Here is a 13844-nt window from a genome sequence, read left to right on the forward strand (position 1 = left end):
GATCAATCTGAGAAATCAGAGGAAATATTCCTCTACAAATCAGTGTATTCCAATAAATAAGGGAATGAACGCCAAAACAGGGTATTAGAAATCTCTCATATCTGTTTGTAACATAGAACAAATAAGAAGCATTTGTGCCCTAACAGGTTTGGCTCAGTGGATAGAGCGTTGGCCTGCGGACTGAAGGGTCCCAGGTTCGATTCCGGTCAAGGGCATGTACCTTGGTTGCAGGCACATCCCCAGTAGGGAGTGTGCAGGAGGCAGCTGATCGATTTTTTCTAACTCTCGATCCCTCTCCCTTCCTCTCTGTAAAAAATGAATAAAATACATTTTTTTTTTAAAAAAAGAGGCATTTGTAAGGTTTAGTGATCTGACATCAGTAAAGTTTATATATGAATAAACATACAGGACTCTAAAAAAGCAATAATAATCAAAGATTGAATTCTAAGAAAAAGAAACCAAATAGATCATGAGAAAGCAGAATTAAATTCTCCAAAATAAATGAAAGACAACACTGGAAATTACACACACACACACACACACACACACACACACACTCACACTCACACACATTTTCATACACCTTGAAACATGAGAAAAAAATTATAAAGCCAAAATTGGTGTAGTATCAACTAGCAGAGAATGGAAGATACTTTCCCAGGTCAGAAAGAAAGAGATTAGATTGTTGGCATCCTAAAGCTTACTGAACAAATGCAGAATAAATGATAAGAGGCCCTTACCCTGTATGGAAAAAATTTATGACATTCAGATATCAAAAAAATATGCAATTCTCCAGAGCTAAAATAAACAGAAAAAAATTTATATTGTCATCAAATGTTTTTTTTTTTCACACTCTAAATAGTGGAAATTCGTGTTTTGAGGGAAAATATTGTGCTATAAAATATCTGTAGTCAGCCAAGTCGCAGAAGTGTAGTCTTACATGACCAAGTATCCACAACATATACCAATTAGATATATTTCTTGAAAAAAAGAATAATTTCCATACTAGATGTGTTTTGATATCTTCTATGTGAGTATAGTACAATAACAATAGGAACTCATAAGCAAAAATTAATTAAAATTCAAAGTTTTGGATCTTGATCAAAGAGAAAATTTAAATAGCCATTGCAGATTACCTATAGAAAAGCAATAATGAATGATTATTGAGTGCAGTTGTCCCAAGCAGTCTACCAAGTAATTTACATGAATTAACTTAATCTTTAAAATGATAATTAGAAGTGGGCATAGGTCAGTTAAAAACACAGGATTCTGTTACTAATAAGGAAGTGAAAAGTGGATACTGGAGACACTTAGAGTTTCTGCTACAGATGGTTAACTGCCCTGATCATGTATCTTACGTAATCCAGAGGCAAAGTTCTTAGCTGGTCCAGAAACGATCCCACTGTTACATGACATTGCATTAGACACCTTAACTTTCACTTAATCGAGGTTAGTCCTGCTGTATTTTGGAACACTTGACTATCTTAGCAAGTATCCTTTGTGACATTTCTTGCAGTAACAGTATAGGGACATAATAAATAAAAAGAAGATGTGATATTCCAAAGTTTGTGACGTATTTTGAATGGTTTTATGGCACAGTGGACAAATACCCCTGCTTTCCACCATTAAAGTATGAAAATAATTAACTGCTTCTTCTGGCTCTTCACTGAATCTTCAGGGTAAAGCCATCATTCAATTCCTTCAATCAACAAATGTTTTGTGAGCACCCTGAGCTTAAGTGTCATTTGACTAGGGCCAGGGACTGCACATATTTCCATTAAGACATTTTCTGCCTTTGAGGAGTTCCTAATTGCCTTGACAATACACATGGATTAAAAAAAACACACACCTCAATTTCCCTAAAGATAACTTCAAAAATGCTCCATTATGAATAATACAGTTATTGCACTGAATTCTGAGGGACTAGGAATGATGGATTAAAGAGGTGGGAATTTATATTTGTTCTTAGCAATAAACAACTGGTTTGCAGGTGGAAATGGGGTTTCTTCTTTGCGGTCTCCCATGTGTCAGTTTGTCCTATAATTTGTGAAATCCTCTTGGCATTATTTTCTCATGGTGATGTAAGTGGGAAACATGTAGGATATAATCATTTTTCATCTTGTTTCTAGGTATCGACTCATTGGCTCCCCATCTGCTGCTTGTAACCTCTCAGGCAATAGCGTCACTTGGGATCAGGAGGCGCCTGTCTGTGAAAGTGAGTGGAAATATCTTTCCCCATAATTCCCTCCAATTGACCCTGATTTGACCCTGTAGTTACAAGAAAAGATTTAATCCTTCATGCACAGACTAGTCTCTGAGATACTTGAGAATTGGAGTCAATTGTTACATGGTTCTCCAGTTTGGCTTTTTGTTTTTAATTTTAAGAGGTCATTTATCTGAAACTGTGGGCTTGACCTCAGGTCAAACTGTCCTACTCTCCTACTTTTATAGTAAACTCTTTCCCGAAAAAAGATCATTCTCCTTTGAGTAAATTCAAAAGACATTAGAGAAAATTCAACCTGTCTCTGCCACCTTGTAATAGCACACAAAAATCCCAGGAAAGAGATACATGACTCTCTTCCTTATTGTTCTTACTTTGAACAACTAAAGAAAAAAATTACACTTCTTAACAAGGCTCTGGACCCTTCTTCCTCCTTCGAATTCCTCCATGCTCAAGCCCTAGTTGTATTTGTTCCTGATTAGCTGAATCTGCATTCAATGGGATGTTGTAAAGTGAACCTCCAAAACTTTGATGAACATGGAAGACTGAATATAAATGGATAGAGTGTTAAGGCTGTTAAGGAATCAGTATCACCTGCAGAATTGATATCAGTAAAAGTGGGCACAGACTTCTGGAAGGCTAGTGAGGAATAAATACAAAAGCCGTAATGCAATACCCTTTGACCTAGCAATTCCATTTTCTAGAACATAATCATGGAATTTGCCCATGATTTTGGTCTAAAGACATTCAATGCAATTATATTTATAATCGTGGGAAATGTTAAGAATCTAAATGTTCAGCATGGTTTGAAAATAGCTAATAGAAGAAACAAGGCTTATTAAAAATGATTATAAAATTTTAAGAAAGATGTAAGATGAAATTAGAGACTGAGATGCCTCATCCAAGCAGAAATAAACACTATATCTATTTACTGGCATGCCTAAATGTTATCCAGCTAACAAGTATGATATTCTATAAAATATAAATTCAGCATGTGCATACATACATATCTGAAATGATATGCATTAAATTAAGGATATTTATTTTTGGACCGTTATTATTTTCTTATTTTGGTTTGTCCATATTTTGTAAAATTCCTACAATGAATGTATTCATTGTATTCACAAGTATTCACACACACACACACACACATACACACAAACTAACTTTAGCTTTTAAAGATCCAAAGAAATGAATGAGAAGTTATACAAGGTGCCTCCTTAAACCTGCCCATAATTTGAAATTCTCTGAAAAAGTATAAATTAGCAAGATATTATCCGTTTACTATAAAAATTTTGCTAGGCCTAACACGTTTTGTAGGGGGTTATCTCTGATGAAAAATGTTTCCACTTCTATGGTATTTTTAGGTCAATAAACAGTTAACTGAGTCAATATTGGAGATATATATATATGAATGTGTGTGTAGTCATATTTTTAAAATTTTATCTTCTAATAGGACATAATACTCTTTTATTATTTTATTACCCCTGAATCAATGATTATTTCATTTCTCGTGCCTTACATTTTATATAATTTTTTCTTTTCTAAAATAATTTTCTCTTTTTAATTGAATTTATTGGGGTGACATTGGTAAATAAAAGTATATAGGTTTCAGGTGTACAGTTCTATGATTAGAAATCATTCTTTTGTTTTCCAAATGGAGGCACTATAATTCATGTTTTTAATTTCTCTTTACCTGACCTGGCTGTTGGGCTGCACTGGGGAGCATGGGGAAAAGGGGAAAAAAACAAAGAGAAATTTAAAAAAACCTGGTGTATAAAAAGCTGGTGGCAGAGTGGGAAAATGTGGCTAACACATGAGGCTTCGTAGCTATCCACAGCCCAGTAGGGGGATCCCAGAGGTGGGAGGGCAGACCTCTGCTGAAATTCCAAAGTGACAGCAGGGAGCCTGTTCCTTCAATGTCCTTTGTCATTCTTGCCTGCCTCTTTTCCTTTCCTTGCCCTACACCCAGAGACAGAAGTTACCCTCAGAAATCCATGAGACCTGCACAGCTGGGCAGTCAGTCACTGGCTGCTTTATCCAAATACCCTCTCGATAAATACAACTATTGCCTTACCACTCCTCTATGAGGGAGGTCACTCCTGTCAACACCAGTGAAAGCCCAGTATGTTGTGGTGTTATCCTAAGAGTCCTTGAGCTACTCCTCTTTTCTGCCTCCCAATTCATCTACACCCTGCTTCAATGGAGTGTCTTATTGTCCCTTGAGGCTGGCTGGACCGCCACACATTCTTCCTCCACCATGTTTTGCACTTTCCAGGTTCATTGTTTTGCAATTATTACTAGTCAGTTTGTGGCAGGTTCACTGAACCAGATAGATCCACTGCCTACTCCAAGGTCCTACCCACTTACCTTCTGAATGACAGGTGGGTGGAATCTCCTGAGTATTCTGGTACAACGTGCAGAGGCACTTTTGTTTGGTTATGTATGACCGGTGAGTTGTAAATACAACAGGAGAGAAAAAAAGCAATAACTCACACCACCAAGATGCTGACATCACTCTCTCACTCTCTCCTCTTTTTAAAAAAAAAAATTATTCTTTATAAGAGTTCCTTTGATGACATATGCTGGGGAGCAAAGTCTCAAATGCTCCATTTTAATCTCTTCTTGATGAGTAGTTCCAGAAGTGGTGTATTTAACCTGCAAAGATGTTATTAAATAGCCAATAGAAAACAATAGCCCAGCATTAAGTTAATAACAATCTGTGATAAAAAATCATATAGATTATCCAGTTAAAATCACAAATATGTAAACCATAATAATACATGGATATTTTTACAATAAAAATTATTATAAGTAGAATCAATATCACACACCTAAATTTTAATTATGTAAACATGTCTGATCATTAGCAAATATTAGGGGAAATTAATAGTTTTTTAGTGCTATCTAGTAATATTTAGGTACACTCTGGGAAATAATTTGATTATTATTTTTTATTTAAATTCTTAGTAAAGTCATTGTAAAAAATATTATAGAACAGGCAAAACTACAGAGACAGTAAAAACTGTGGTCACCAGAGGTTGGAATGGTAGGTGGGATTAGTAGGAGGAACACAGAGGATTTTTAGGACAGTAAAAGTTTTCTGCATGATACCACAGTGGTCAATACATACCATTATATACTTGTCCAAACCCACAGAATACAGAACATCAGAAGTGATCTGAAAGTAAACTGGGGGCTTTGGGTGACTATGATGTATCTATACAGGTTCATCAATTGTAACAAACATACCACTCTGGTGGGGGCTACTGATAAAGGGGGAGCTATGCATGTGTGGGGGCTGAGAGTAAATGAGAAATCTCTGTACCTTCCCCTCAGTTTTGCTCAGAACCCAGGATAACACTATACAATTATCTTAAAAATTAAAAATTGAGCTGTTGTTTACCATACTCTTTCTTATCCCAGGGATATCTTGTGAGCCACCCCCAGCCATATTCAACGGAGACTTCTACAGCAGCAGTAGAAATGTTTTCCAATATGCAACACGGGTAACTTATCGATGTCACACTGGGCCGAATGGAGAAAAGCTGTTTGACCTCAAGGGAGAACAATTTCTATATTGTATCAGCAAAGATGGTCAACTTGGTGTTTGGAGCAGCCCTCCTCCTCAGTGTATTTCTGCTAATAAATGCACAATTCCGGAAGTTGAAAATGGGATTAGAGCATCAGGAAATAGGAGTTTATTCTCTTTAAATGACATGGTGAGATTCAGATGTCAGCCTGGTTTTGTTATGAAAGGGCCCAACACTGTGCAATGCCAAGCCAACAATACATGGGTGCCTGAGCTGCCAAGCTGCTCCAGGGGTAAGTTTCATCCACGAACCCTTACTGAGGGGAGAGGGGGGCCGGGAGAGAGACATGTAAATGATAGAAGTTGCTGAGATTAAGGAAAGGGTGTGTATGCAAGTGTGTGTGCGTATACAAGGGCTAGGAAAATGGTATAAACACTTTAAACAATACTATCTCTACTATCTGTCATCTGTAATAATAATAGTCAAATAGTAATAATTTTCTGTCTCATCTATACACACATTTTATGTGTTGTTTAATTTAATAACTAGAGCAAGCATCAGAGGTAGGAACTGTTTTTATCCCCATTTTACATGGAGAAAATTGAGTCCTAGATCTGTTAAATAACTGTCCAGGTCCCAGCGCTAGGAAGCTACAAGGCCTGGAATTCAGGAGCCTTTCTGATTGCAAAGCCTAGTGAAATGCATGGTGAACAATAATGGATGAGAACAATGGCATAGATCTGTTACTGGGGGGAGAGGTCAGGAGGCAGATGGGGACCAAAATTATAGCATCAGATTAAAAAGACCTTAGACTTCAATCATTCTGTTTCAACTCCCTCATGCTCTTGCTGAAAACTTGGAGGCTCAGATAGGGGAAATGACTTGCTCAAATTCAAATATACTGTATATGTAATTTGTATTCAATTCTATATGGTTCAGATTGAAATTCACCAATTGGGATGTGGATAGAGATTGCCAAAATTTGAGTCAAAATATGCTCCAAGTAAACAAGACAGAGGTGGGCAAATGCAGGTTTACAGTTGTAATACAAGTGAATACAACAGTAATTAATAAATAATATTACAAGAATAAGCCCTAGTTGGCTTAGCTCAGTGGATAGAGCTTCGGTCTACAGACTGAAGGGTCCCGGGTTCGAATCCAGTCAAGAGCATTCTATCCCCAGTAGGGGGGCGTGCAGGAGGCAGCTGATAGGTGATTCTCTCTCATCATTGATGTTTCTAACTCTCTCTCCCTCTCCTTTCCTCTCTGAAATCATTATATATGGATACTTGTATTTCTTGTACTCACAACTCTAAAACTACTTTTGCCCATCCCTGTACTAGTATGTTCTCTCTTTAAACAGTGTATAGTTTTTGTGGGTGTGTGTTTAAGGGGATTTTGCTTTCGATGACTTGTCTTCCTTGCTAAAATGCCTGGCTTAGCATGGAGTGGGAAGAATCCGGGCTGGCACATAGGGATCCAGAGGAGGCTAACGGTTCTGAAAGAGGAGATGGAAGGAAGCATGAAGGGGGATGCCTGACTGATGGGTCTGTTAGTTGAGACTTGGGCAAAGGTATCCTTTGTTGTTGCCAGAAAGGCTGCCCCCTATGAAGTAAAGAGTGGAACAAGCCTCCAGCACTCAGCTGGATTGGATGGCCAGGCCTGGGAAGCAGAAAAACCCATTCTGCTTGTTGTCTTGGGAACATTTTAGTAGAAAAAAATCACAGACAGGGGTTAGAGAGCCTTTGGTTTTAATCACAGCTCTGAACTGTGGCCTTACTCTGCTCCTCAGTAAAAGGTGGGTGTGAAACTACCCATTCTTTTCAATCCTGTACTCTGTAATTAGGATTTTTAAGCTCCCTGGCAGGTGCAGGGTGTAGCAAATTCCCCCATAACTGACAGGAACGCTGTGCCTGTTCTTCCCCCAGTTTGTCAGCTGCCTCCAGAAATCCTGCATGGCCAGCACAGCCCCAGCGACAAGGACAGCTTTTCCCCTGGGCAGGAGGTGCTGTACAGCTGTGAGCCCGGCTATGACCTCAGAGGGGCCGCCTCTCTGCGCTGTACGCCCCAGGGAGACTGGAGCCCGGCCCACCCCACATGCGCAGGTGCCTACACTCACTCTCACCCTTTCTGCAGATGAATGTCTTTGCACCTCACATGGCGGTCTGACTCCTCATTTATTTTTCTGTAGTGAAATCATGTGCTGCCTTCCGGGACCGACTTCCTAATGGCCGTGTGCTCTCGCCACTTAACTTCGAGCTTGGAGCTAAAGTGTCCTTCGTTTGTGATGAGGGGTGAGTGTGACCGGGATAGTGACCCTCTTGGGCTCAAGGGTTAATCCAAAAAGGGGAACAGACTTATGGAAGCGAAGCACCCAGGGATATTTATGCCTGAGCAGTTTTGAAATAAGTGGTAGAACTTAGTAGCCGGACTACCAGGAGATAAGGAACATGACATTCAATGTTGAGTAAAAATATAAATAAAACTGACCTTGAATTCACATTTGTAACTTGAAGTATATGAATAAATAGCTGTTTAGAGGCAGGAAGTAGAGGTTTATGAAAATTTTGCTAGTAAAAGTTTAATGTATGAGACACAAATTATTTGTAATGTGGTAAGTCAGACAAGGATTTTTTCAGGAAACTTTCAAATCAATCAGTAGTACAATTTGTAACAGTTTGTGAAGAAGTGCTCTTAATCCAATTATATGTCTTCCCTTCGGTAATGTCATTGACATTGGGACCATATGGCCAATGTTATTGGTTTGATTGCTATTATTAGCTGTTTATATGCATCTACCAGTAGTCTCCAAGTAATATACACTCACTGTGGAGGTAACAAGATTGAGCAATACAGCAGTTAATTTTATCAGTTTCCTAGGAATCTTTGATGTGTACAAAGTCTACTACTCGGTCATGGTGAGCATATTTTAGAAGGTCAACAGGATTCAACAATAATCTGGGCATTTCAGGGAGACAAAGCCTCCTGGCCTCACCCTTTTGTTCCTGAACATTTGCTCAGTGTGTTTCTGTGAGCCTCTTTCTGGCCATTACAAATGTAGTGGCAAGAAGAACAATGTCGAGTCTCTGTAAATGTTCTCTGCTTTGCTCACCCAGATGGAGAGCTGTTTTCCCCGTGATTCACTGATGAGAATAAGTGGGATGTCACAGAGCTGTCTGTGAGACGGGGTTTGGGTCCAGGCTCAAGAGGGGCCCAGCTCTGTGTTCAGTGACTTCTGGAGGTGACATTGGGCTGTGATGTCTATAGGGCCACTGAGTTACCATCTCTGATGGCTTTGCCCATCACAGGATACAGTGATTCTTTAGCATAATTTGGCTTCTGAGTTCCTGCCAACTGCTGAATTCAGGTCCCTAATAAACAGACTCTCAACTGGGCCCCAACCTAAGAGCCAAATGGTATTTAGATGGAAGGGAGCAACTTGAGTATCTATCAGTGATGCGATGAAGAAAGAGATGGGAGTTGCTTACCTATTTGCTACTCCCCTTTTTTAACTTTAGGTTCCGATTAAAAGGCAGCTCTGTTAGCCACTGTGTCTTGGTCGGAATGAAAAGCCGTTGGAGCAGCAGTGTCCCTGTGTGTGAACGTGAGTAGAAGGAACAATCATGCAACCCGGGTAGCTCTCCTTTCTATTTCCTGTGTGCTGTGTCTCATGGTCTCACCTGTCATCTGGATTTTTCACCAAATTCCTTACAAAAATACATTTTGTTGGAAGAATTTCACAACAGGTCATGTAGATCTTATACACTGTGCTTATGTTGCTATCTATAAGTCACTAGATTAATGCCAGTGCTGAATTTTGTGGGGAATATGAAGGGAGAAACCAGATGGCACAAAGGTCTGCCAAAATGTATTTATTCATTTATTTTTTAGTTTCTCTTACATATATATGTCCGTTTATCCCCTCACTGATCTAAACTATTCATCCATCCTGTTGTTTAGTCCTGAGGAAGGGCCACATGTCAAGACTTTCCATGTGGGGAGAGTAATGAATAGGGAAGACATATATATCCCTGTTCTCGTGGAGTTCACTTTTTTATTGATTTCAGAGAGGAAGGGAGAGGGAGAGAGAGAGAGGAACATCAATGATGAAAGAGAATCATTGACCGGCTGCCTCCTGTGCGCCCCCTACTGGGGATCGAACCCGCAACCCAAGCTTGTACCCTGACGTGGAATTGAAACCTGACCGCATGCTTCATGGGTCCATGATGAACCACTGAGCCACACCGGCCGGGCATGGAGTTCATTTTCTACTTAGGGAGGCTGCCCACGAACAAGAAAATAAATAAATAAACATAAAAATTGAATGCATTAAATATGTTAAAATTGATGTGTTATAATTTTTTTTTAAAAAAACAGTGTTATATGGTAAATTTGTATGGTACAGGGAGGTGAATTAATATTTGAAATGAGATGAGGTGCCCTGAATTTTCAAACCACTTGCTTAAATAAAACATGCTGAAGATTCAGAAACTGATAAATAGATAAAAGTGTTTTATTCACCAAGACATAACTGATTTAGCCTACTCTGTTAACTAAAGCAAAGAAAGATTTTTTAAAAATACCATTTTTTGATGATTGAAAAATATTCATTTTTAATTTGGATTTTGATAAACTACCTTGTGAGAAATCTATTTGTTCATCTTATGTGATTATGGTGGAACTTTATGAGAACATTCCATATGTATAAAACTCAGCTATTCATCAAGCTCAACCTTCCCAACACACATAAAACTGAAAATAAATTTATAATTAAACTTTGGATAAACACAAACAAATCAATTATTCTTTGAGGTACTAAAACCTTCACTTGTTTCCTAGTATACATACAATTCTGATAAGCTTGGGTATCTCTTCCCCAATTTATATCAGTTTAGAAGCATCAGATTAGTTTTAGGGAGGGAATTGCTAAAAATAGATACACTAACAGCCAGGAAAAAATGACAGCTGGTATCTTGGAAGAAAGAAAAAAGCGAAAGAAGAAGAAAGAAAAGGCTACCCCGTGCCTTTTCGTCTGACTGTAGGAATCAATGATTCTGATGGCATTACGGTGTATTTGATGTGGGCACTGATGATAACGGTCTCAGTCATCGAGAAACATTTACAGCGGCTGCAACCGATAGCCCACATTTCACAAATTTCGCAGAGATTTCCCTGGACCTTCAGACAGCTGAGAGCCAAAACCTTGTTTATCTTGTATTGCGTTGTCAGCCCAGGACTCTTACTACATCTGACATAAAGTAGGACATCAAATGGCTGCTGAAGAAAAAAACAACTTAATTACCTTTCAGATTGATTACAATCTTAGCTGCCCGGAGGGTCTTTTGGACGTTTGCAATAAACTGCAAGCTTTGACTCATCTTCCTTAGTTTCTTCTCTAAAAATGTTCTACATATATAAATTGCATGCACCTTAGTTATATTATCATAGAAAGAAATGTGTTTATACCTGGCTGATGTGGCTCAGTGGTTGAGCGTCGACCTATGAACCAGGAGGTCACAGTTGGATTCCTGGTCAGGGCACATGCCCCTGTTGTGGGCTCAATCCCCAGTAGGGGGCATACAGGAGGCAGCCGATCAATGATTCTCTCTCATCATTGATGTTTCCATCTCTCTCTCCCCCACTCCCTTCCTCTCTGAAATCAATTAAAAATTTTTTTTCAAAACAGAATGTGTTTATAACACAGTCCTATGATACCAATATTGCATAATCATTTGATTGAAACTCTACGCTCTTGTCTTCTTTCTAGAAATCTTTTGTACAAATCCTCCAGCTATCCTTAATGGAAAACACACAGGAACTTCTCTGAGAGTCATTCCCTATGGAACAGAAATATCTTATACATGCGACTCCCACCCAGACAGAGGGACGACCTTCAGCCTCATTGGGGAGCGCACCATCCGCTGCACAAGTGACAGTCAAGGGCACGGGATCTGGAGCGGCCCTGCCCCTCGCTGTGAACTTTCTGGTCCTGCTGGTCAGTACACATTTCCCCACCTCCCATATGGGTCAGTGCGTCTGGCAAGAACCTCCATATTTCTATTGTGACAGTTCGTGTTCCTCTGAATATCACTTTGTTATGAATATCAGACACAGAAGAACCTGCCAGGAGAATAACAGATGGTTCAAGAGGTGCTGCACTGTGCCCCAACTGGTGGTATTCTGATGACCCTGCCCACTGGGGTGAGGAATGTAGGATGGTGAGGAGAGTAGGCAGAAGAGAGTGGAGAGAATCAGGGAGGCCCAAAGTTGATAGAGAATATTTTAAAACCAGTGAAAATATTGGGTTATGCCATCTCTATTACTAGCTGCTTTTATGCTACGTAAGAATAATTTCCTTCAAAATTGGTAATGCTCTATAAGTAATTAGGCAAGTCCCGATGTAACCATTTGTGCTCCTCTTGTTACTTCTAAGAGTTCTGCTCAGCCCATGACTGTATTTTGTTGACCCTTCTTCTCATCTTTAGCAAAAGGAACTCAGGATGCCCTGGGGAAGTGAAGTGGGTGGTTGTGCTCTTGGCCTCTGGCTCAATCCTTTCCCATATATTTCTAGCTTTAAGTGACAGTACCTGGCAACCAGAAGCTCCTTTGTGGCTATGAGTGGCCACACAAGCTCCGTCCTCCAGCGAGGACAGGTAGCATTGGCTGGGTGATTTGTAGATGCCAGTGGTATTTCTGTCTGGTACACTCTGCAGGTGAAGGACATACTACATGATCCTGTTTAAAGGCTGAGAGGTCTATGTTTAATTAGTCTTCCCACTGACCCGCAAACATTTAGTGCCTTGAGTCCTGTCTGCCTAGGTGGCTCTAAGAGTCAGAAATATTATTTGATGTGTTGGCGTGTTCATACTTCTATGTTTAACTGAAAGTCTTTTCTTGATCTTAGCATGCCCACCTCCACCCAAGGTGCACAATGGGCATCACACTGGAGGACGTGTATCTCCATATCTTCCTGGGATGATCGTCAACTACACCTGTGACCCAGGCTACCTGTTGGTGGGGAAAGGCTTCATTTTCTGTACACATGAGGGAAGCTGGAGCCAAGTCTACCATTATTGCAAAGGTACCTTCTATTCTTGCTGGGCTTTTATGGACAATTTCTGCATGAGGCTAATAAGGCTGATGGAGATCTTCTCTGAGAGAATGATGAAATGAGTATCAATAGAGGAGACGAAAAGCAGAACAAACAGTAGGAAGAGAGGCTGCACAAATATCCTTACCTCTACCAAATAAGTAGGAAGAACAGAGGGAATTGTCAGTGATAGAATAGACATCAACCACGAATTTAAAATGCTTTCCAGGCCTTTTACTAATAAATTATTTCAGCTTTAAAGGATCACAGATGGTCCTCACAAATACCCTTAGAATAGTGGTTCTCAACCTTCTGGCCCTTTAAATACAGTTCCTCATGTTGTGACCCAACCATAAAATTATTTTCGTTGCTACTTTATAACTGTAATGTTGCTACTGTTATGAATCGTAATGTAAATATCTGATATGCAGGATGGTCTTAGGTGACCCCTGTGAAAGGGTTGTTTGACCGCCAAAGGGGTCGTGACCCACAGGTTGAGAACCGCTGCCTTAGAAGGTCAATAAGAGACTAGAAGCACTTTGTTGTGAGGACTGTAGAAGTGAGGTCAGAGCAGTTAGTTCTGGAATGACTAGGTGTGGAGTCTCACTATAACTTCCAAGTCCAAAGGTAGTTTATTGCCTCTTACCTGCACCAAGTGCCAGGAATGATTTTTGTTATTCTGTCTATGTTTGCAAAAATGAAATATGACTTTAAAACCTTACTCAGCAATATTCTAAAAAGCTACAAAATGTGGAATTAAAATTCATATTCTATGACTAGGCATGCTACTGAGATCTTTACAAAAGTGATGTGTGTTAGTCCACAGAAGAATCTGATGAGGTGGGATGATTATTCTTGCTTTCTTACCGAGGAGGAAATTGAGGTGTAGAGAGATCCAGTTACTAGCCTATGATCCTCAGCACAGGAGTGATGGTGCTAGGATTGGACCCCAGCTCATCCCCTGCTTTCTAACTCTGCACTTTATAGTGACTCCTTTTTA

At 39.6% G+C, this 13844-nt stretch overlaps 1 protein-coding gene across 1 annotated transcript in view; it reads left to right on the forward strand.

The window, feature by feature from the left end:
- CR1 (complement C3b/C4b receptor 1 (Knops blood group)) overlaps window positions 1-13844 on the forward strand; it is a 147322-nt gene that overhangs the window by 42139 nt on the left and 91339 nt on the right. The window contains exons 20-25 of the mRNA XM_036343832.1: window positions 2130-2215; window positions 5648-6046; window positions 7683-7859; window positions 7946-8048; window positions 9273-9358; window positions 11522-11740. Of these exons, the coding sequence (XP_036199725.1) occupies window positions 2130-2215; window positions 5648-6046; window positions 7683-7859; window positions 7946-8048; window positions 9273-9358; window positions 11522-11740 (1070 nt within the window). The remainder of the gene's footprint in view (window positions 1-2129; window positions 2216-5647; window positions 6047-7682; window positions 7860-7945; window positions 8049-9272; window positions 9359-11521; window positions 11741-13844) is intronic.

This window comes from Myotis myotis, unplaced genomic scaffold (assembly GCF_014108235.1).
Source record: "Myotis myotis isolate mMyoMyo1 unplaced genomic scaffold, mMyoMyo1.p scaffold_m19_p_18, whole genome shotgun sequence".
NCBI classification, from domain to species: domain Eukaryota; kingdom Metazoa; phylum Chordata; class Mammalia; order Chiroptera; family Vespertilionidae; genus Myotis; species Myotis myotis.